The sequence below is a fragment of the Prenolepis imparis genome, unplaced genomic scaffold (assembly GCF_030444845.1).
Source record: "Prenolepis imparis isolate NDT839.2.m4 unplaced genomic scaffold, iyPreImpa1.0 SCAF_17, whole genome shotgun sequence".
NCBI lineage: Eukaryota > Metazoa > Arthropoda > Insecta > Hymenoptera > Formicidae > Prenolepis > Prenolepis imparis.
Window position 1 is genome coordinate 391,047 of NW_028141175.1, and position 26,129 is coordinate 417,175.

The window sequence follows — 26,129 nt, forward strand, 5'->3', positions numbered from 1 at the left end:
AATTAGATTATACTATAAGTCATTAATTTTGGATATATTATTAAATATATTAAATATATTTTAAAATATATATTAAAATAAATTAAATGTAACAGTATCATATAAACCAAAGTATTTTAGGAATAGTCATTAAGGACGCCGACTTGATAAAGCTGACGAAAATATCAAACGGGCAGTTCAAAACTTTTTCTCTCTCTTTTTTAACTTACTTTTTTGCATAAATGTGTATAATGTAAAATAATAAATAACATAAAAATATGTATACTAATAATGATACGATGATAGTAATAATTGTGTAGTAATAATATAATTCTTTCAAGATTGACACTATATTTTCAAAAGATTAAAATAAATGAACGTAGTTATTTCATAGTGTATCCTACTGATTCGACGATCGACATTATGCCTCCATAATGTCTGGAATAATACAAAATGACATTTCGATAATACAGTACTTGACAATTGTATCAAAAATTCTTATAAATTATTATATGAATTACTTGATAAGCGTGCGGTGTTTTTCTTTTAAAAATCAATCATTTTTATTCTTATATGCGTACTTTGAACATATTATATGCCTATATCGCACACACATTCTACTCTATTTTAGATTCTAGATTCTACAGATTTTCATACACACATACACGCATATATATATTTTGCTTTCGATATTTTATAGAAGACCAAATAGTATAATATGAAGAAACGTTTATAGAGAATTCAAAACCATAACGTTATGTTTTCTCTTTTGCTGTCTACAACTAATTCAAAGGTGCGGATTTTAGAATAAATTTTAGAAAACATTTTCAAATAATTTTTTAAAGAATTACACGCCAAATTATTATACGTACTGTAATTGGCAGGATTGCGATTTTTTATATGGAGCAAGATAGTTTTATATTTTCTAGATAAGGCAGCAATTTGTTCGTCGCTCTTTGGTACGGATGACATTCTCCCTTTGCTAAGACATATATCTGCAGAAATTTTAATTAATTTTTTTTTTTAGAGGATCATAACACATGATTCCAAAAATGAAATTCGATATCGCATTTCCTTGTAATATTAAATTTTGCGATATTTTATATATATGATACTCACTTGATCGAACAATTGAAATAAAGATACACTCAGCTAATAGTACAGATTATTATTCTTTCTTGTCGCACCAATATCTTTATTCGTTGTGTTTTTTTAGAAAACGTAATCAACATTTATAAAAAGTGTATTATTTTTAACAAAAAATTAAACGTAGAATCATCTGCAATTTAAAGCATTTCCTTAACAAAAAAATGATTTATCATGTATGTTGAATGATTAATTGAACAGTTTCTTTACTTTGTTTTGCACAGTTCTAAAAACTATAATCTTTATTTAAACACAGTATCTAGATTATTCAAAAAAGTTAAGTCGGTTAAAAAAACTGACAGATATCGACATCTTAATCTCATAATTACCATGAATGCATGACATAACAGTTTTATATATGTGTTAAATTTTTGAAACTGTATGAAATCTCCTTGATTATAAAAGAATAATAATAAATTTAAAAAAAAATAATTTATTTGAGAAACATAACAATCATTATTGTAATTGATTAATGTTTGTTGTCGTGGTTCTTATTTATTTCTCTCGTTATTTGAAATAAATCTCGATATATTTTCTAATGTAAATTACATTATAATATCGATAAAATGTGCATAAAATAAACCGACTATTAAATGCAATCGTTTCATTATCATAATCGCTGTGTGTGCTTAAAATCGTGACAGTGCTTTAAACAGACATCATGCGTCTGACAGTTGCGGCTGGGAATTCACGAGTGATACTTCGCGAGTGTGTGCGCCTTTCATTTGATCAAAGTAAGAGGCGACTAGAACTATAGCAAAACTTGTACAACTAAGTGTGAAACGAGTCGATCGAAATTATGGTATAAGATCGAAAGTGTGTCGGTCGTACTTTCACGTACTCTGATAGAGAATTTAAAGAAGTCGCGCCTCTTTGTTATACTCGTCCGTGCAGACTTGCCTATGTGTATAATAGTGAGCATTTAATCAATTGACGGAACGGACGCTCAATTACGAAGCAAGAGAGAGAGAGAAATGCTGGAAGCTGATGATAATAATAAAAATGACGCGACGACGATGCTCAATGACAGCTGTCGGATTCAGTTGCGGGAGTCGGAAAAATTGATGGGAGAACTCGTGGAAGAAGAGCGGAAGTCACAATTGTATATCGAATTCAACAATCTTCGTTACTCGGTTTATCGCAACGGTAGAGATACATTTATTTTACATATTGTCCCACATGGCCCCCCCTCACTCACTCTCTCTCTTTCTCTCTCTTTCTTTCTCTTACTCTTTTCTCTGAAATGAGATGCCAATGAAGTGCCAGTCTCTTCTGATCGTCTCTACTAACTAATACTTACCGCGCCATTTGCTTATGCAAGTCTTCAGACAACCTTCACAGAGACACTTGGTGTTATCACTTTTAAGTTCTGCCGTTATCATTCGCTTCAACCTCATAAGCGTATTGCGATACATGTGTCTATAAATGTTTGTGTCGATTTAGTCTTTAAAAAACGTATCTTATCCGTACAGAGTGTTTATCTGTTATGAAAATTAATGGATCTTTAACCGGTTATCAAGTCAAGAGAGAGAGAGAGAGAGAGAGAGAGAGAGCGAGAGGGAGAGAGAAAAAGAGAAAAATGTCTCTTCCTCTTTTTTTTTTTTTTTTTTTAGTAAGTATGCATATATGCGACTTAACAAGAAATTCTTCAATATTATTCCAATATATATTATTTACACAACGTATCGATATCGTTATATATATTGGTATTCGTTTTAATAGATAGATGCTATTTAGATTAAACTAAATAAGGCCGAGTATATATAATATGATATGTTATTATAATGTATTATAATATGATATAGGTATAAGATAAAATGATATAAATATGTTTAATAATAGATAAATACAATCTAGATTTGATAGGAATAAAAAAATATCATTCAATAATAACGCTATATATTATCATCCATTATCTAAAAATTATTCAGTCTAATTTAAAATATATATTACATATCTATTCTATTCTATAAATATTATAGATTCTATGAATAATAATTTTATCATCACAACGATAACCGATAATCTTGCTCCTCTCTCTAAACATTTATGACTACATCTTAAAATGGGCGAATTTACTAATATTACGGCTTGTATATCCACTCGTAGCTTTTTTTTATTCTTATTTTCCGATACAAAAACATTAAAAAAGACGTACAGAATTCATTTATGGTTATAATAAATAACTTCTAACAACACACATTTAATAATCTCATTTCTATATATAGATGTTCAACATAGACTCGTGAACTTGTTTTTCTTTTTTCAAAGCAGAATGTTTATGTATTTCTGTGAGAAGAAAATCTACATTATCTATCATTAAAAATGCGAAGTATAATTTTTCAACGTAAAAATTGTACGTTTCAACGTAACAATATTTATGAAGCGCATTAATTATTCATTCGCAATTATCGCTAAGCGCTTGCAAACAAAAATAAGATCTAATAAAAATAGAAGCATTACGCAACGATAATTAGATTGTTGCAACATCCGCTGATACTTTAATCGCATAGTAACACCGAAAATGCAAATTTAAGAAAACAAAAATTTGTAAGCACATTAATCATTCCATTCTCATTTTGTGTTCAATTTTAAACTGTCATTATTTATATATTCTAATCTTACATTTTTGTAGGTTCAGAATTATGTCTAATAAATGGCAACATAAAAATTTGCGCTTGTAAATTTTTGCTCTCTCAAATTTGCATTACTGCGATTAAAGTGCCAGCTGATATTTTACAATAACTTCTTTGGGATTATGTAATCGCTTCTAAATCTCTAATCTGTGTTTTTTTGCCTTTGGTTCTCGGATCAACAGTTTGGCTGGAAAGCTATAAACGCAACATGTGTTTTTCCAGAAGACTTTTTTGACACTCTTCATTAAACGTTATTTTTACATCATTTTTTAAAAATCAAATTATTTGCTATATGCTTTCTTATTAAAATAAAAAAACCTTCTTTAATTTACACATCACAATTTTCTAAAAATAATTGCAGAAGATATTTCTGTTTTTTTTTAATTACACTGATATAACTCCTTTAAATTAAAATAAATAACTGCATAAAAGTCATGCAAGTCGCATGGTTTAGTTATTCGTTCACAATTGATAAGAATCGTTAAAAATGAGATTCATCAAGCAATTTCATGATATAATAGTTTATTATACTTATTTATAATACTTGATTATACTTAATTACCATAATGTGCAATAAATGTTGCTTTTTTAAATTAACGAGTATATGTAATGAATATAGTGAGTATAATGAATATATGAAAAATAATCTATGAAAAAATAGAAAGAAAAAAATATTAATAAAAATAACCTTATTGATGTCGTAAAGTTTGCATTTTTGCGAAGATAATAAAAAAATATTTCGTTCATCTTCTCTATATAGGTATGTATATATATAGCGCAAATTTCGTTCTAACACTCGCGTTTCTATCGTGCATAAGATAATGAGTTATTAATGAAATAATATCCAACTTTAGGGAACAAGAAGACGATCTTACGCGATGTGACCGGACACTTCGAGCCCGGGAAAGTGACGGTGATAATCGGTCCTTCCGGCGCAGGAAAGTCAACGCTGATGAAAATCATCTCGGGCGAGCGATGGCTCAACGTCGACGGTATCGTCTCTGTAAATGGCGTCGAACAAAACAAAGGAACGTTCCGCAAACATGTATGTTACGTGCCGCAACAATTCGAATTGCTGCCATTCCTCACGACGAGGGAGACCCTGTACATAGCGACTCGATTAAAGATGGACGTTAAGGGAAACGAGCAAGCGATTGCTCGACTGATCGTAAGTGCGAGCAGGATGGAATGAAGATGCTTAACTCCTTCTGTCAGCATATAATTTTTCACCTTGTCATCAATGTACGAGTACCTTGATTAATTCCATGTTTTTAACACATTTCACTGACAATTTTTTTTTAAAGTAGCTGCTGGACATTCCTTTCCGTTATATTTTAAGAGGTCCGAATACAAAGGCTCTTTGTATTTTGTTTTAGATGAAGAAAAACTCCGACACCTTTTTAATATTTAAAATTGCTTTGAATACCCAAGTACTCGTTCATTGACAGAAAAGTTAAATACATTGTCGCATTGCTCCGAAAGTGGCTGTTAGAATTATTCATAAATTATAGAATAGTTTAATAATATAATTTAAAAAAATACTCAAGAGAGAGAAACAGAGAATAAATTTTCTGCAGTTTTCAGACATCAAACACGAGCGTTGCAATGACTTCTTCAACGTGTTGTATATGGTTATAATATATGGTAAAATAATTTTTCTTTGCTTGCAATTTAGCTACAAATTTCTTAAAATTGCAGCTAAAGTGATAATAATTATTTTATTAATAATAAATATGTGATAACAATTTCAAGACCGGAATTGTAATAAAACTACTGGAAATGTTCATCCTCTTTGTATATAGAAAAAAGTAATTTTTATTAAACTATGTAGTTTCCATCATCTGAATCGTTGGTCATCGATTATTTTTTATTTACTGTACGTCGCACGATAAAATAAAGTGCGCATTGATACATGATCCATAAAAATCCTGAATTTTTTTCTGAATTATTTCAGGTAAACGAAATCGCTGAGAGTCTTGGTTTATCAGGTTGTCTAGACACACTGGCGAACAGGTTGAGTGGTGGCGAACGCAAGAGACTCTCCATCGGAGTGGAAATGATCACCAAACCATCCGTTTTTTTATTAGACGAGCCGACGAGCGGCCTCGATAGCGTGGCATCTAATCAGGTATGATCCATGAATAATAGTTTAACAAAAACATTATTCGAAATGCACACACATATGTTAATAAAAAATTTTTACATATTAAATGATATAAAAAATTCTTACAAATTAAATGATATAAAAAATTCTTACAAATTAAATGATATAAAAAAATTTTACATATTATGTATGATATAAAAAATTCTTATTTTTTAATATCATCTTTAATAAGATATAATATGCTAAAATTTCGGGGTGAATATTTCAACAGCTCATTAACGTGCTGTATAATATGGCGAGAGCAAACTGCACCGTGGTTTGCGCGATACATCAACCCAGTAGTCAGATGATCTCGCAGTTCGATAACATTATGGTACTTGATCGAGGTAGATGCATGTACTGTGGTCCGAAGAGCGAGATACTGAATACATACGAATGCGCCGGGTTCACGTGTCCGCGCTTCTACAACATCGCTGAATTCGGTAATATTGCTTCTGTTAATCCAGCTTGAGTCACTGAAAATTCAAATTAGAGAAACAGCGTTTACAGTTTACGCGTTTATCCTTTTTTTGCGTTTGCGTTTTCGCACATTATTTTTCACAATTTTGGAATTTAGATGAATCTCTTACTAATTGGGAAAATTTTTGCGATGAAAAATTGTTATTAATTTTAAAAATTAATGTGACTTGAGATTTTTTATCGTTATCTATTTTTAAGTATTTCAATATAATTTTTCAGTATTGAATATCTCGTTATTTAAATCTGTTGAAGGAAGGGGAGATATGCTTTATTGACTTAAAAAAATAAAGGACGATACACACGCACTAATGATATGCAATGTTGTTTTTTATGATTACAGTACTCGAAGTAATAACCGAACAGAGAGGCGGAGATTTGGAGAGTCTATACGAGATCTGTCGTAGTGAATATGAAAAGTACAAATCGCGCCATACCTATAAAAATGGTAAATAAACGTAATATATATGCATGTCTATATGCATATCTAGATATAAATCTTTACTTGAATTTTTCTCTATTATCTTCAATAATCTATTTCAAAATCTATTTATTTCGCTTTTATATTAATTACAATATTCTTATTTTGTTTCGCTAACTGCGTGACGACAATGTGTAATTGTATTTTATTTATCGAATATATAGAGTAATAATAATATATCTGCGTCAATTTTTATTCGAAATGTAGATTTTGCAGTAGAGAAAAAAAAGATAGATCGGATAAAAAATTGCAAGACGAGAGAATATAAAGATGAGCGTGAAATTTTAATCAATAATCAATAATCGACAAATTTTGCAGAAACGGACTCGGACACGATTTGTTCTAAGCAGAATATCGAGAAAGATGACGTCTTCGCGTCTACAAATAATACAAAACAAAGACTGTCAACGTGGCAACAACAAAAGATATTATTTTTAAGAGTTTTAATTTGCATCAAGCGAGATACCGTGAGTAAGAGCTGATCTAAGAGAGGCCGATAATTTGCACGAAATTAAAATGGTGTTGTCTCGATCAATTTTTCAGACCATGACGATGCTGAGATTTGCGGCGCATGTAGCAGTAGGACTGCTTTTAGGTGCGGTCTTTTATGACTTTGGCAATGATGCGCTAAAAGTGAACAGCAACATAGCTTGCTTATTCTTCCTTCTGCTGTTCTTATTTTTTGCAAATTCGATGCCGGCGGTGCAGATGTGTAAGTGATGTATAGATCCTCTTTTTGAGATTTTGTGGACTAATCACGACATTATAAATTTTGGACGTGATTTTTTTCTGCTTATTGGCAAAAATAACTAAATAAAAAACATCATCGAAAGATTTTCCGAGTTAGGAAGAAAATTTGATAATTTTTATAGCGACATTCTAAACTATATCGCATGGTTGCAGTTCCCACGGAAGCGGCAGTGTTTCTACAAGAGCATTTAAATAATTGGTATTCCTTGAGAGCCTACTATAGCGTAAAGATATTAATGGATCTTCCGATGCAAGTACGTTTTCTAATAAATCTCTATGCTAACATCATTATAATTTTCTTTACTGTACTTTATATTATATTTATATAAAATGATATACATATATGCTACATACATATATTACATACTATATATATATACTATATATTTTTATATTGGACGTTACATAATTATATATGTGACTCTTGTTTTTAAAATCATCGAATAGAAGACTTTGCTTGAATCTTTAGATACTTTGTTCTTCGTCCTTCTTGCTTATATCATACTACGTGACGGGACAGCCAATGGAATCTGACAGGGTTTTGCGAGCGTGGAGTGTTGGCGTATTGATAACAATTCTTGGACAAACAGTCGGGATTCTGACTGGTTCGGCTTTCAACACTGAGGTGCTACAACGCAATATAGCAATTTTCCGTACCTTTATAAAAATTAACAGATGGTTCATTTACGATAAAGATAAATTTCAAATCAGTCCATCGATCAGATCGTATTATCCAAATTACGTACTGTTAATTAATATAAAAATAACATGAGTAATCATAAGCATATTATTTTCTTCAGATAGGTGTTTTCTTAATACCGGCATTAAGCATACCATTGTTGCTGTTTGCCGGATTTTTCTTGAAGATAGGGGAGATGGCGGCGTACCTGCAACCCTTAGGCTCCATAAGCTTTTTCAGGTGTGCACAAAAATATACTTTTACTTATTAATTCAAATTTTTTTCTTTCCATTAATTGAAAAAAATACGCAATTTTTTATTGCAGATACGCGTTTGAGGGAATGATACAAGCGATCTACAGTCTCGATCGTCCGAATTTATATTGCTCAGAGATTCCCTGCTATCTTCATTCGCCAAGCAAAATTCTCTCATCGATGGACATGCCTACGGTGTCGTTCTATAAAATTTTGACGATACTCGGTTGTTGGATATTCTGCTTACACGGTATCGTCTACGTGGTGCTTTGTTGGAAAATTTATTACGCGAGAAAGTGATGTATAAAATTAATTTCACATGTACTTATATAGAGAAGATTTGTTTTCGACGAGTATCTTTGTCTCTCTAAATTAATAGTAGAACAAATCTTCTCTCTACTAACGAGCAAAAAAAGTAAGAAAAAATGTAAAAAAATGTAAATATGAATTTTATCTAGATATAACATAGTCGATGAAACAATAATAACACATAATAAAATTTATTTTTCTATAATTTTATAATTAATTAGATTATACTGTAAGTCATTAATATTGTATATATTATAAGAAAATAAATTAAATATAACAATATTATATAAACCAAAATATCTTAGGAATATAGTCATTAAGAGCGCCGACTTGATAAAGCTGACGAGAATATCAAACGGGCAGTTCAAATTTTTTTCCCTCTCTCTTTACTTCTTTCTTATTTTTTGCATAAATGTGCATAAAGTAAAATAATAAATAACATAAAAATATGTACTAATAATGATACGATGACGATACTAATTGTAATAATAATATATATATAAAGTATACATAATAAGTTTAAACTCTTTTAAAAGACGATTCACATAATATTTCCAAGAGATTAAAAATGAACTATTATTAGTTCATGGTGCATCCTATACTGATTCGACATTCAACATATTTCCTTCTTTAATGTCTGGAATAATTCGGAAATGACATTTCGATGATACGATACTTGACAATTGTATAAAAAAATCTTAGAAAATATTATATGAATTATTTGATGAGCGTGTGTGCGATGTTTTTCATCTTAAAATCAACATTCCTATTCTTATATGCGTACTTTGGACATATGATGCGTATATCGCACACATTCATTAATGCATCTTATCGAATATATGATTCAGCTCAATTTGTGTGACGCATTTGCTTATCGAAGTCGGGTGAATTAAAATCATCAGCTGTCAGGGCTATAATAGACGCAATAAACCCCCATTTTAAAAAAGAATATCTTATTAATTCACCCTATTAATGTAACGCACACGTCACATCTTCTACGCACAGCTTTCTTATATGCAGCATCTATATATATGATATCACATTCGAGCAGATATACAATCATCGTACTGTTCGCTAACGTTATCGATGCGTACGTGTATTATATCATCACTATTTTCGATATCCGTCAATATATGTTTATCATATATATCTGTATGTATGCTAACATACACGAGCATATACAGTCTCACATTCTCATTCACTCGCGACTGTCACGAGATTACAACGGGAGGATTTTAAAGATACATACACGCGTATAAAAAGATTATATACCAAGTGCTTAAGAAATTTATGGCACTTTCTTCGTTGTTCGGAAATAAGTTTCGATAATAATAATAAAAAATATATAACGATCTGACAGAGACGAGATGAATGACTATAATTATAACTGCTCAATCGAATGAAAAAAAATATTTGAATTTTGATGAGAATACGATTCCGATTTTCATTTCAGATATATACATTCCAAGATCAAGCACGCACAACTCGCAACCACTCGGACGTATAACGAATGTATTTTGGTTTTACTTTGCTGCGAAGAGATTCATTCGCATGCATCGGCTTTATCGTTGCGACACAATCTTCCATCGTAGAAGCAGATACGCGCCGCAGCGTGTGATGATTAGTATCATGGTCAGTGCGATAACATCGTTCCAGAATTGGTCTCCCCTCATAGCGATGTCGGAGAGGAATTTGGACGGATATTTGTAGTGACAGTACAGCTCGCCCTTCTCCTTGCAATCCAGAATCGGTCTGTCCAAACCGTAAATGGCTCCGACGAATCTGCGACAGAAAATGTTCCCATGTTCTTGTTACGCGCATAAACATATGTATTATACTTTAAATTTTATATACAACTCTCTTTAAATCATAATTGTATTAAATTACATATAATACTGTGCTATAAATATTTATAAATAAATTATTAGGGAGACGAAATAATAAGAGATATTAAAAAATAGGAAAAAATAATAATAATGATAACAATAATAAATTATATTTAACTTTATACGCGGCATATATTTAATATTGCCATATGTTAAACGATAAATAAAAAATTTACAAAACATGAAGAAAAATAATTCTCACCCTTCTAAACCATATCTTAAGTAACTGATGTAACTACCCCATTTTAGGTAGTTTGGAAGATCACGTAAAGACACGCCGAATCCGGCGAACATCATCAACGGTACTGCTAATGTCGGCCCCATAAATGTCCCATTCTAAAATCAAGTTTTTTCATCAAGTTCTATTTACGTAAATAATTAAATGCGATTTTTATATTGCTCAAAAGAGCTATAAAAAAACATTTATATCTCTTGTCTCGATGAATTATTGATGTAAGTACAAAAGAATCACTTTTAAAATGACGCCAGTGATGGTAAAATTAACATCTTTTAAGTTAAGAATATGCAGATTAAAAAGATAATACTGGTTTTGCATGTAGCTATATATAAAATAACATTTTATTGATTAAACGCAAGCATTATTGCCTCATAAATTGTTGCAATAATAATTATAATTAAATATTCACTCACCACGACGTTGAACACAGCGCCTATCATGAGGCCGGTACCTTGACCTATAAACATCACAAACATGCTGATAGCCAGGAACATGAAGAATCGAATAAGCTCCAATGGCTGCGCCGACATAAGGTAAACGATTATTGTGAAAATGATGCAACATATTATCGAAATCGGTATGTCGATCAACGTAATAGCGGTGTAGAACGCCTTCAGGCTGTACCATCTGTTAAAATGCTCCTTTACCAAGATGGACATCTGCATCGGAACTGCAAGGTCAGAAACAACATTTAACTCTTCTTTTACATTATATGCATTTGCATAAAAAAATCGTTATGCAGAGATTTTTCTCCATACTTGCGATTCATACAAATTTCACACACTTACATGTCACTATAGTGAGCATCATTGTCGTCATCATGTGATGGATCAGGATCGAGAAGAGGAGATTGTAGTTGTCCAAAACGCGCGAACCATCGGCGCCAGATCGTAAAAAAACCGAGCCCAGCATTAAGCCGACGATTACGTTGACCGCGACGCGTAAATGTGTCAATGTCTGCAAACAGATACAATATATAATATGTTATATTCTTAGGATATTATGTATGATTATAGGTACGTACATGGAATGTACTTTTTACGTTTTATATTAAGCTACGTAAATCGCTAAAATATCCTTGCGTCATCTTTAGACTGACTTTGCGAATTTCTAAACATCGCGTGTATCGTTTAATTTTTAATTATTATTATTATGCAACATTCGTACCGTATCTCGTTTACACATGATGAAACCTCTTCTTAACAAGATTCTCATTTGATGAAAGAGATTCGTCGCGTGCAAACCGCTATTATCTTCGAATCTGTTCGCCAAAGGACGCGCCGCTAAAAGAAAAATTAAATGACTATTATATATTATATAACATAAATGTTCTAGAAATATAAAATCAAGTTAATAAAGTTATAGAGATCGTTATATCGTCTATCATTCAATTTACCTACCTCTCAAACTTTTCGCATCCATTAGATCTGCCGAATTTTCAAACCACTGTAAATTGCTTCCATTTTGCGATCCGTTTATCAACGCGTCGATTTTATCTTCGCCATATTCTCCACAAGCGAGTTCGATTACTGCAAACGCATATTTCTCAATATTTTTCTAGATATTACTCTAGATTCTATACAGAATTTTACACACACATATTTTTTTTCGCATTCGATATTTTATATAAAATCAAATAGTGAGATGAAGAAACTTTTATGAAATTCAAAAACATAACGTTATTGTCTTTTTTTCTTGTTTAGAACTAATTCAAAGATGCAGACTGATGAATAATTTTCAAATTTTCAAAATTTTCAAATAATTTTTTAAAGAATTACAGACTGAATTATTATACGTACTGTAATCGGCGGGATTGTGAAACATAGGGCAGGGTAGTTTTATACTTTCAAGATAAGGTAGCAATTTGTTCGTCGCTCCTTGATACAGACAGTCCCCCTTCGACAAGACATACACCTGCAGAGATTTTAATTAATTAACTTTTTTTAATGATCATAAAATTGACATCGCATCTTCTTATAATATTAAATTTTCCGAAATATATTTTATATGATACTCACTTGATCGAACAGTTGAAATAAGGACGCACTTGGCTGATGGATAGTGCAGATTATTGTCCTTCCTTGTCGCGCCAATATCTTTAATAAATTTACGACTTGCATGCAAGAGGAACTGTCTAGACCTCTATAATGAATAAAAAAAAATGTCAAATAAATAACAGAACACCTATAATTTAAAAAAAATTTCTTGGATTCAACAACGTGTTACTCGATCATATGGTTATACACAGTTTTCGCATAAATAAGCTGGAAACATTAAATATATTCAAACTTTGTACTCAAATATGGAACGCTGACGTGTGTCAATTATGCTTACAAATATAATGTACAGTGTAAATATCATTTTTCTTCTGCTAGCTAAAATGCAAATTAATATATTTCAAATAACACGATTAAATCGCAAAAACAAAAATTAAAGACATTACTCAATAGCAGAAAAATCGCGATAATAAACGCCATATTCAACGCTGACATTGTGTTAATTGTGTTTACAAGTCGCTATTATATATAAATAAACATCGAATCTTTTGCCAGTCAAGACGCAAAATAATGTAATTATCTCAAAATAACGATTTAATAGCGAGAAAAAATAATGAGTTATTAAGTCACTTTGTGACTTTGTGTTAGAAAATCGCAAATTAAAAACGATATTAATAAATCGTTAAATCTATTGCAAAATAATGAGATAATATCATGCTTTTCGTGTATTTTGCAGAATAAACAGATTAAAAAATAATAAAAAAAGAATAAAGAAAAGGTTAAAGGAAAAAAGATTAAAAGAAGAATAGAAGAAGAAATTAGAATACTGCGTTATATATATATATATATATATATATATATATATATATATATTGGAAAATAAAATTCGCAAATATATATATATGCAATTATAAAAATATTGTTAATAATAAGATATTATTAAGAGAATTTTATTAACATATGTTATATTAGATATTTGTTATACATGACATGCGATGAGATGATCATTTAATTTTTTGCGAATAGCAAAGAATGAATAAAAAAATATCGGATCAAGTGAAAAGATCAATTACATGTCACACTTACGTAGTTGGCTCGTCGAGAAACATCACCATAGGATTATTAACTAATTCCAATGCGATTGATAGCCGTTTTTTTTGTCCCCCACTTAATCTGCCAGATCTCGTATACATGTGTTCATATAAACCAAGTGTCGTGAGAATTTCTTCAATCTGAAACGCATTCGTATAATTAATTAAAATATTTGCAATAAATATACTGCAATGTGTACATTAAATCAGTTTGATAACAAATTTTTTTGTTAATATATAAGTTTATTCAACAGATGGAAATAAACAAGTTTAATGCGCACATTTTCGTACTTTGTTTCTAAATAAATATAAATTAAATAATTATTGTACATTTTGCAGATTAGCAGCTGCAGCTTTATCTTATGTATATCAAGCGTTATAAGTAACAAATATACACATAAAATCGTTCGCGGAACACACATTATATAATGTCAAAATCAGAAATAATTTCTTATTTATACAAGATTATTAATCAGTACGAACGTAATGCACCTAAAAATATCACTCTTTAATATATATTTTAAAATTACATATTACTTTAATTGTTTTTAGCAGTGTACATCCATTGATTGATATATAATAATGCATGTTCTGTTGAATTAATTTCCATTCAGAAAATTTAAAACTTCTTTTTATTAGAATAAAATTTATTTCTGAATTATCTCTCTAAATAACTAGTATAGAAGATTCTTTTATCTTACATAACTACAGAGTTTTCTCTCTAATTATCGAATTTCATATATAATATAAATTCATTACTAATACATCGAGATGAAACATCTCGATGATTTTGTATGATTGACAAATTTTTACTCACGATCATCTCCTTTTTGTGTCGCGACGTATTTGACGGAAGTTTCAAATCAGCGGCGACACTCATGTTTTCGACCACAGTCAGCAGTGGTTCTAATCGATTGTCTTGCGTGATATAGGCGCTACATCTGAGGATGCGACAGAAAGAAAGCATTAAAAAGAGAAAAAGACGCGAAGCAAGATTGGCATACAACAATAATAGTATAACTATAGAACTATATTTTAATTATATCTATTAATTACTTCTATTTAATTTAAAAAAATCTCGAATTTGAAATAATGAATCAGTACATATCGCGATACGCTTGTTATCCGCTTACTTTCGGAAAGTGTTGAGATGCCGAAGGCGACCATTGATGAGTACAACACCCTCCACGCCGGTTACGCGAAATCCGGACAGGATGTCGAGTAACGTGGACTTTCCCGCGCCAGACGGTCCCATCAGAGCGATTAGCTGTTTACTTGGTAGCCTTCCATTGATCCCGTGCAAAATCTCTTTCTGGCCTACAGGATTTAAAGATCGCTCGCGTAATTTAAAAACACCATTTGTTTTTCAATATTGTACACAGAGAGAATTTTCTCTTAGAATTTACCCTGAAAAGCATTGTAATCGTGGGACAATATGGTATGGAAAGAATTTTAAAAATATGTTTGATTAATTTTACCATACTTTTAGTAAATTTTACTATACTTTTAGTAAAATTAATCAAACATATTTTATATTTTATTGTGATAGATATATATTATTATTTTTTATTGTGATGATAAATATTAATCAGAAAAATTCTTATAAAATTGTTTCCATACTATATCATCCCACGATTATCATGAGTTTCAGGGTAAATTCTAAGAGAAAATTCTCTCTGTGTATCTTTATAATTCTTTATTTAATTTTTATTTCTACTTAATTATTTTACAATCGGCTGAATTATCGTTGCAAAATATTTTTTAATAGCTTTAAATTTATAAAATATTTTTTAATAATTTTTCATAAGATACGCGATCAAAATTTGACTGTAAACTGTCACTTTTTAGAAAGGCTTCTTAATAAATTACGACTATTTCAGTGTATTGTATATATATTTGAGAAGAGTATATCTTGATCTATGAAAAAGTGAAAAGTACCTTTTCTAAAGCCGAGGCTCACGGTGTAAGTGATGTTCTCGAAGATGATGTCGATCGATTCTTTGCCATTCTGACGCGTAATCTGGGACGCCTCGTCGACGTCCTCTCTCTTCGCTTTGGACGCGGATTTAAGGTCGACCGTGCAAATCGGCGCGCTCGCGCTGATTTCCTGCCGGTTGCTCGCTTCGTGTATCAATACCTCCATCGTTATATGCGCTTTATATTGTGCGAACCCACTTGAGTGACACAGGGGCGATTATGCTCGAACGGTCATCTGTCGTTCCGACGTACGCGGAGAACCTGGAACAAAGAAGAAGCAGCGAAGTGTTAGAGACTTGCTTGCGGATATTTGCAATAACAGATAATCGAGGATGACATCGATCGCGATAATCGCTTATTTTACAGCGTATTTACGAGCGCGCGGCACATTTACAAGATTTGTACAGATATTGTGTGTATATGTCTTTATCTCAAAAAGGTAAGAGCCAATTACAAGTCGAGGTCGAATGCGGTAACGAATTTTACGATGTCCTTCGCTCTAACCAGAAGTTATAAGTCGGACTGACAAGTTAATTTGACCGACATCGAAGTTTTACATGATTTGATCGCTGTATACATAATATATATTATTGCTCCACGTTTCTCTCTCTTTTTCTCAGAATTACATCAGACGAGCCGCATATCGATATGTCGCAATAGAGACAAATTAATTAATTATTTTGTTTTGCGACTTGAAGAGGAAATTGAATATTTTACGTTTGGATTAGATATTTTGTCGAAACTAGAATTAATCTATAGTTTTAATATTAGAGAGAATTTTATCGATTTAAAATTGAATTTATTCACTTCTTGATAGCACTAATTGCGATTAATTACAAGTTTATATTAATAATAAACTCTTCTCTCTTTTAAGATTAAAGTGCAAAACTATTTTTATCGATTAAATAAAAATGGAATATAAAAAATTCAAATTTATTGATATAATAGTCGATAATCACAATTATTAGACATTCAGTATTAGTTTCTAGAAGTTGTTATTTATTTATGAGTCGTCTAGAGAACAAAGTCGCATCATAAATCATGACCTCAACACAGGCACGTACATATGTATGTGTGTACATGTGTATTCGGACAATATTAAATAAAATTAATTGATATATAGTGTCCTATACAAGTGTGCCTCTTTTTCTTTCTTTGCTTTACGCAACGATGTTGACAGTTTTACTGGAATATGGACCGACCGCTCAATTTTAAACAGATAAAATAATAAATGTATGACGTGCGAGCGTTTGTCGAAAAAAATGGATCAAGACACTGATTTGCTACGTAATTTACATATTTATGAGTTTATCGATACACTTATTTCATGCGGAAGCAAAAGTTCTTTTGTTCTAATCACATAATTTTACTTTTTTATCGCATAATTATTATGTCACACAGTTTGCAATTACTCATAAACGGTGGAATGTGAGTCTTATTCTATTTCAGGATATTACGGATTTACATACGCAAAAAATATCGGTCGTCCATGATACAGAATTTTAATAATATATTTTGAAACGAAATTTATAATGTAAGTATTTTGTATGTATAAAAGATTAAGAGATTTAAATGTTTTTGTACGTGCAGATATATATATATTTTTTTTTATTTTAATCTTAAAATTAAAAATTTTTATTCTAAAGTCATCCGTTTCGTTTTATAATATAAATTTTTATCATCTACTCGAGAAAAACAAGGCGGCTTAATTAAGTTGTATATATGTTAAATAAACAATTACATCTAATATTTAATCACACGAAGAAAAGTGCACAAAACTGAATTAAAAAAATTAAGATATTCCACAAAAATAGACATCTATTATTTGCACAGTAATTCTATCGAGGAAAAATTCAAACGCAAAAGTATATCCTATAATTATGCGAAGTGTATGCGATCTTTAACAATAATCAATTTTGCGTCAACAAGATTATATCGCTTCAGCTGCGTCCTAAGAGAGTACTAAGTCCAGTAACCTTTGATGATTTCATGAGACAAGAGAGAAAATCGTCAATCTTATCTAATCGTAAACGGATACACAACATACCGAGTTAATATTGTCAACTTTTTATTCAATCATTTTTAATCAACTTTGCGCGGACAAGCTGTGTATTATTTTAAAATAGGAATCAAACAGCTGAGCGATTGTTAATTCAGCGACGCGTGTCCGCAATAAAAAGAGGAAATGTGAAAAGATAATGGACGAGTACGTAGTTTGAGTTTTAGAATTGCGTCAAAGATAGTATATTATCGTAATACGCGCATGTGAACCGAAAGAAAACTGTCGCCAATGCGAAAGAATGATTTTTTTATGCAATAATCCTCTCTCCTCTCTCTCTCCTCTTATGCGAGCGTAAACTAAATAGCGATAAGCTAAATACGGAGCAAAATATTTAGCGTGCAATACGAGACTATTTCGTAGACTTTTGACGTCATGACGGATAAAAGAAACATATTGTAATCGCAGCTCGTTTATGTTAATAAGTCGTCTGTCATTTGCAATTATTTCCAAGAATTTAATAATTAATAATTCAATGATTGCGTATTTTTATATCGCGCATTCCTCGTTATTGTCTCTCCTATCGAAAGCTTGAAGACGTCCGTTCAGTCAAAACAAATTTCCTTCACTCTTAATTTTTTCATAATTAACGTTTTACAATTTTATAATTCTCTCGAATTTTTCGAATATATCGGATTAATAAAAATATCGAAAAATTATTGCGTTACGCAAACAAAATTAATTTCTTTCGAAATATAAAAAATAAAAATATATAAAATTTTGAAATATAAAAAAATATAAAAAATAATATAAAAAAATAAATATAAAAAAAATTCCTCGGCATATAAGTCGGGAGCGACTGTTTTATTGCAAGAAACTAAAAAAAAAAAGATAAAATTTGTCATTAATTTGCGTCAAAAATAAGTTGGGAGTCCATCGAGATAAGCCATCGCTTCAGAATGCACCTTGAACAATGAGCCTGTTGCACGCGAGGTGAAAGCAAGGTAGAATATTTTGAAAGAAGCGGATACAGAGAGTGCGGCTGAACATACATATATGCGCGTGTACTTGTCCATCAACTTTTACATTGTGATTGAGAAAGTTTGCGTACACATACGTTCATATTATACGCGTTGCATATGCCACATCATCCATCAAACGGAAAACAAAATAGATGTACGGAGACATACACGGCGGTTACGAACACTTTTCTTACACAGAGAGAATTTTCTTTCAGAATTTACCTTGAAAATCATGGTAATCGTGGGACAATATGGTATGGAAAGAATTTTATGAGAATTTCTCTGATTAATATTTGTCACAATAAAAAATAATATCTATCACAATAAAGTATAAAATATGTTTGATTAATTTTACTAAAAGTATGGTAAAATTAATCAAACATTTTTAAAATTCTTTCCATACCATATATTGTCCCACGATTACCATGATTTTCAAGGTATATACCTTTTAAGAGTACATAAATTTTAAGAGAAAGTTCTCTTTGTATAGAGTCATATATTCGCAATTGTAGCCGAAAATAAAATGTTATCTCCGAGAGAAGAGAAATAGCTTTCTACAATTAAAATTTTTTTATCACACAATTGAAACGCGGTCCGATACACGGTCGCTTCAGTGAATCTTGTCGATTCGATACAAATCTTCGGAAGAATACATGTTTGCGATATGAATTACGTCGGCAATGTTAACGAGAATTCTATTGTGACATATATTGCTTCATATATTTCTTCATTGATCTAAAATAACAACTGCAATTTATACATATATACAATCATTTATATAAATTATATTTGGTAGTTTTCGAATTATACATAGTACATATAGTAGTTTTTGTATTATCGATTTAACTTTATAATTATATCTATATAATTCATATTATATAAATATTTGTATAAATATTTATATAACTCTAAAAAGTTAAGTCGATAACAATAACATTATTATGCTTTTATTATTGCATAATTATCAGCGATTTGATTCTTGCATAAATATTCATGCGTATTATCATATCGCGTCTAATATTACATTTGAATATCTGCAATGCAATTGGTATTTTTATCTCTGTAGTCCCAGCATTATTTTCTAAATAATGACAATATTATATCGTCCTTTAATACATCATAGCAACGATTAGATTATTATATCAAGAATGTATTACTGTATCAAGGATGTTATTAAATTGTTTGCAACAGTTTTTCTAAATCGTTCTAGCGAACCGGAGTCGGAACAATCTTTCAACAATTACATATATTCCACTTAATTCTATTTAAGTCACATCACGATCGCAAGTCACATATTGAGATACCGATTACATTACTAAACACAAAGTAAATATGGATAAAAAGTTTTTCCACACATTATACAACTTTAATAATTAAAGTAATTGATTCTGTAAACTTATTCTATCGAACCGAATTCTATCTAAAATTAATTGCAGAATACAGTTTCCCATTCATTTAAGTCTCTCTAAAGTTTGGTTCACGAAAAGTTTCTTTCATTCTACCGTTCATAATATGCTAAAGTCATCAAAAAGTGCCTCGACATTCTTGCGAGGAAACAAAGTTGACTTTAAATTGCCCAAAGAATTTAAAAGAACACGATTTTATGGTGAAACTGACGACTCATTGTCAACAATTTTATGGTTCACAAAAAAAAAAAAAACTTCTTTTGATTAATGTACAATATATTCTAATATTTGTTAATTAAATGCCTACAAGAACATACATACATATGTAGATATAGAGTTTGAGAGAATAGAAGATACAAGGACGTATCAGGGTTTATTTCGAAACAAACTCACGATTGCCTACTTGTCGATTAATAAACATTAAGCGAGGATCCCTCTAAAAAGGAGAACACTTTTCAATTGCGCACTTTTGCAAACGTCGATTTCTGCTACCTTGGCACGTAAAATCCGCGCGATGAATACCATATATATCTTTCCAAGGCGGGCTGACACTTCGCGTTTCAAGGAAAGAACGAAACTGTTTCGATACAAAGGCTCGACTATGCCAGCTCGGACGCAGAGAGTTTGTCATCACAGTATCGGAACAAAGAAAGATATGCCCGGTACAAATGGTATGGGTATCAACGGCATGTCGATCGTAGAAAACATCACTTATCGTTATCGACGTTTTGCGCCCCCGATACGCGGTCGAAAAGAGGTCCACGCGCCGTTATCGGATTGCGTCGAAATTTTCTCGAAGAAAGCCTCTGTGTAGCTTCTGCCTCTCCCGTGTCCTCTTTAAACGTCACATTGACAGATAAGCGGTTGATTAATTGTATATACACAGAGTGACTAGTTGCGCGTGCAAAGTTCACGAGGGAGTGAAAGAGAGGGGAGGGAGATTCGAATCGCGCGAGGCTGGACTTTTACATCGGGAAAATCGCTCTCTATCACGTTTCCGCGATGTATTCGCTTTAGAGATGAGTTGAGTGACTTATTTTAATAACACGCGCAGAACGAATGGACTGGGTAAAAAAATAGTAATAATTATGTTGATTACACAGTATGTTAATGTATCTCGATAATCTTATTAATCTAGTTAATTTATTGGCGATCAGTTATGCGTCATCAGTGTCATCAATTATAAGAATAATTTTCTGCAATTCCAAGGAACGGCTATCTAATCAAAGAATCTATATCAAGTTCGAAGACGGAATTGAAGAGAAAAAAAGAAAAATGTGTAGACTTTGATCCTGACGCACATAAATATTCATTCAAGATGCATAGAATCTTTGTTCGTCATTTTTACTGTACAGATACACAGTGTATCACAATGTGTTATTAATTCTTCCAATAATAAGATATATTTATAAGAGTACGATATTTCTTATATTAAATATATAAAATAATGATTATATTTATATTAATAACATTAATAATTTTAAACTGTGTGATTTTGTAATTTTGTAAATGTGTAATTTTAACTATGAATGCATACTTGTTAATAACGTAGTTATACTTATTGATAACACAGTTATATTTATTGATAACACAGTTCAACAGAAAAAGAAAAAGACACACGAGAAAGTATGATCTTTTTTCGTAAATTTTTTACGCTGAGTATGATTCCTAATTTAGTCATATCACAGTTTTGGAAAATTTGCGACTAAAATTGCAAAAATGGACTAATTTAATAGAATTTATTATATTATGGCTACCGGTATGTAACGTATTATGAAGAAGTTTTATGGCAATTAAAATTAAGTATATATATTGTTGGTATAAAAATTTTCAGTTTTAAAAAAATTTGTTGTGACAATTATGGTTAATATAGGATATTTTCATGTTTTAAATAGTGTGTGGTTAATTAAATCATTGAGAAATCTAGAAAATTGTTTTTACGTTTACTCAAACTTCAAAATTCTTTTAATTACTGGATATGAATCTGACGTCATACTAGCAAATTAAAAAAAAAACAGAATTAATATATGTTATTAATATATATGTTATTAACATATATACAAATGTCAAAATTTTAAAAATTGTCAATTTTTGCCACAACTTATTTATACATACACTTGCAATAATTTATTAAATTTGAAAGACGTAGAAGAAAAGATGATAAAATCTGTTTTAAAGATATATTTAAAACACAGTCTCCAAAAATATATATAATTTATTGATAATAAATGATAATTTTTGTTTTTCTTTGAAATTAAAAGTTGACACCTATTAATACTGGATATTTCTTTATCACACACACACACACACACACACACACAATATTTATTTACATCAAAGTTACATCTAAGTTACGCAAATTTTGATATTTCTCGTTCTTGAAAGAGACACGTAAAGTCAAAACATTGAATCTTCTTGCCTCATCTCTTTTACACGTACGATACGATTCTTTGGACGTGATTAATTTTTTTCTTTTATTTTGATATTTTTAGAACATTTAGAATTTTTTGTATTTACTTTCCATGCAATTAAAAATTATATTTGACATAACAGTATAATTAATATTTATGGGGATGCACTTCTATTAATATAATAATAATATAATAAAAAATATGTAAAAACTTGTTGCAACTATGAAAGTACTTGTACAATCAATGAAGAGATGAAACGTTCATTTTTTTAGCCTAACTCCTGGCAAATTTTGATCATTATTATATCATTATAACGAAAATCATTTTTGTTAGAAATATATATAATTACAATATATTTATATATATTACGATATACAAATATATAATTTCTTATATATAAGTCTGCATATTCGCTCCAGATTTCTTTCACTCGGATAATTATCGTTCCGTTCGAAAGCGCGCGCGTTCTTAAATATATTTTTAGCGACTTGTCTCTTTATATAAAAAAAAAGAACTCTCATCAAACGATCGAAAGCCGGCTAATTCCCCTCGTGCGGAAACACCGCTGGGGGGACAATGACCTTTCGTTAGCCACGATTGCGGTAGATCGAGCCATTGAAGAGCTATCTGAAAAAGAGAGGCTCATTGTCTAACCCTATAACCTTGAGAGCAATCAGCTTCGAAGCGAAATAAATACGGCTCAATAATAGAAAAAAAAAGAAAAAGAGAAAAATGATACTATGAGTATTTGCACATTTCATTGTCATAATAAACAAGAGATAAATCCGCTAACGCTAAACGCAAACAATAAAATGTCTGTCTGGATGACTGTGAAATTACTTGGCGCGACACAAATAGAGAAGACTAATGTTGAATGAACGCGAGTGAAAGAGGAGTCGTCTCTCTTCAAAATATTGTGAAAACATTAAATTTATATCTAATTAAATACTAATTAATAATAATTAATGATAATTGAATAATTATCTTCGCTTTCGACAAATTTGTCAGTCGTAGCAGGGAATAATTGATAAAGATACCAATTAAGTGTCATCACTTTTCGTTTTCGGTAACACGCGCGACCTTTGAAATACAATAACACTTGATGGATAATGAATATCTTCGAATCTCGGCAGATAATTAATATATTATACATATATATATATAATAAATTTTCATATATATTAATAAATGCTCATATATATTAATATTATAATAAATTTTTTTTGTAATCTCGTACAAAAAAAGAATTTTTCCTCCAACTTTTCTATATTTTACGCATTAATTAATTTTACGTAAATATTATATTTTGCACGTGTCGAAAGTTAATTATAATGCAATTCATTCGCGTGTGTCAATCAATCTAACAAGTCTTTCGCGCAACTTTCCTAAATAAAAAAATTTAACTTTTTGCTTCGCAAGATTGCCTGATAGAGAGAGAAAACTAGAGCGCTCAATTTTTCTAGCAAAATATCGGAGTAAATTTAAAAATATGTAAAGTCGCCACACACTTTCCTAAACATGAATGCGTATGCACATTTCACATATCTTGAATGTAAGGCAAATTAAAATTGCACGTGTTCAACGGAAGTTGGCGATAAGACAGCTTGACTTTGTAACTTTTGACATTTGTAATCGTACTTCCAACTTCTAATCCCAGAGATAATGCTGAGAAAGCATTATTCGATATGATTGACACATCGAATGCACAGGAAACTTACGATGCTCTTAGACGAATAAACGGAACTGTGAAGGTATATGCATGCATACATACATACATACATACATACATACAAATCTATACACACACACACACACAAATATATACAAATACACAACATATAAATTTATATAATATATATATATATATATATATATATATATACACACGACGAAGTTTATATATTGAGTAAGATATAATAATATTGGATGATTGCAAAAGTTCGTGCCCGATTTGCATAGATGGTGGTAATAACTTCAAATCGGGCACGAACTTTTGTAATCATCCAATATTTTGCGGAGTGAAATTGTGAAGTGCTCTCGTTAAGAGTAATGATGTACTTACGGAACATGCAGACAGTACAACAGGCGCTCTTCAAAGTTCTCTCTAACAATAAGACAGCAGACCAGGACGCGGACTGTCGACGACCGAGGATAGAGTACGAACTCCAAGGAACCGGTACCCGCTTTTCTTCCTCTCTCTATCTCACTCGAATCCCCCACCTCACAATCGGACATGCATCTCTCAACCCTTCTCCTCTTGTGCGATCGCCGATGCTACGAAATGGAATTTAAATATTTGCACAATTTCAGCTACGATCTAAAATATTTTATTTTCTCTTAAAAAAAGAATAATATTATCGGTGAAGAAGAATGAATTTTAGATAAGTTTTATCTCTATCAAAAATAGTTTATATAAATAACTCCAAAATAACTACCAGATAACGTCGATCGTGGTATTTGCTGACAGAAAAAATCATTGAAGGCCTTTCTTTCGGATCGTTTTCATTCAAAAGCACGTATATTGAAATATCTGAAAAAGAAATAAGAGATATTGATACAATAATATAAAATCTTATTTATGCGTACGTGGTAATTGTAATTGTTGATTGGTAATTATAATTATTTGACTTGTGATTTAATAAATAGCTTATAGTTTATAGAATGCTGCTAATATAATTTACTTATTATGATGAAAAGGATCATTCTTTTCATTTAATCTGACAATGAAAAAAGTCTAATTAAAATACATCATCGTCATTTGAAAGACGCAATTAAATTTAAAAAAAAGTGCATGTATGCATCTTCAAGTTTTCGCGATAACACAATTTTTTAAATTTATCTCTCTCTTTCTTCACACATACACATACATAAATCATATATATATCGTATATATATATATATATATATATATATATATTATAGTTACCATTATTTTCCAAACAAACTCCTCTTGCCACATTGGACACAGAATATTACTGAAGTACCTGTCAGTTATCAATCCAATAATTTTGATAAACGTCATCTATATAATTGCTATTAAAAGCGCGATGACATTTGTTGTACAAAGAATACAAAGTTTATTATAAAAGGACAAAGTTGCAAGATCAAAAAACAGAGTATATACATATATACTACAAAAAACTTACATACATAATAATCTTAACTAGATAATCTTACAATCAAATAGAGTCCAAAGGTAGAAATCGAACGTACAATGAGCAATAATGTTGATCACTCTTGCGTAATGC

General features: G+C 30.7%; 2 protein-coding genes and 1 long non-coding RNA gene across 6 annotated transcripts; 1 reads left to right on the forward strand and 2 right to left on the reverse strand.

Annotated features, from left to right (window-relative positions):
- Positions 1 to 611: 611 nt before the first annotated feature.
- Positions 612 to 2,600, reverse strand: LOC145946617 (uncharacterized). The gene is made up of 3 exons (XR_014427064.1): positions 2,426 to 2,600; positions 1,099 to 1,258; positions 612 to 974 (listed from the first exon to the last, which is right to left on the reverse strand). It is a non-coding gene; the product is annotated as an uncharacterized LOC145946617 (long non-coding RNA).
- Positions 1,783 to 9,024, forward strand: LOC145946615 (ATP-binding cassette sub-family G member 4-like). Of its 4 annotated transcripts, none has more exons than XR_014427063.1 (11): positions 1,783 to 2,271; positions 4,616 to 4,929; positions 5,716 to 5,889; positions 6,137 to 6,347; positions 6,725 to 6,829; positions 7,181 to 7,329; positions 7,406 to 7,574; positions 7,766 to 7,866; positions 8,082 to 8,237; positions 8,417 to 8,531; positions 8,617 to 8,754. XR_014427063.1 is itself a non-coding variant. In XM_083056356.1 (11 exons), the coding sequence occupies exons 1-11, from the start codon at positions 2,100 to 2,102 to the stop codon at positions 8,843 to 8,845; spliced, it is 1,899 nt and encodes a 632-aa protein (XP_082912482.1). In that variant the 5' UTR covers positions 1,783 to 2,099; the 3' UTR covers positions 8,846 to 9,024. The 4 variants fall into 4 exon arrangements, 3 of the variants coding, with proteins under 3 accessions (XP_082912482.1, XP_082912485.1, XP_082912483.1); XM_083056356.1 differs by having other exon boundaries at positions 8,413 to 8,531; positions 8,617 to 9,024; XM_083056357.1 differs by lacking the exon at positions 1,783 to 2,271 and adding an exon at positions 4,404 to 4,521 and having other exon boundaries at positions 8,413 to 8,531; positions 8,617 to 9,024.
- Positions 9,025 to 9,028: 4 nt separating this feature from the next.
- Positions 9,029 to 25,091, reverse strand: LOC145946614 (ATP-binding cassette sub-family G member 4). The gene is made up of 13 exons (XM_083056355.1): positions 24,944 to 25,091; positions 16,005 to 16,304; positions 15,200 to 15,383; positions 14,884 to 15,007; positions 14,062 to 14,207; positions 12,997 to 13,120; positions 12,778 to 12,892; positions 12,379 to 12,507; positions 12,146 to 12,261; positions 11,767 to 11,935; positions 11,392 to 11,648; positions 10,943 to 11,076; positions 9,029 to 10,636 (listed from the first exon to the last, which is right to left on the reverse strand). The coding sequence occupies exons 2-13, from the start codon at positions 16,207 to 16,209 to the stop codon at positions 10,417 to 10,419; spliced, it is 1,923 nt and encodes a 640-aa protein (XP_082912481.1). The 5' UTR covers positions 16,210 to 16,304; positions 24,944 to 25,091; the 3' UTR covers positions 9,029 to 10,416.
- Between the last annotated feature and the right edge of the window lie 1,038 nt (positions 25,092 to 26,129).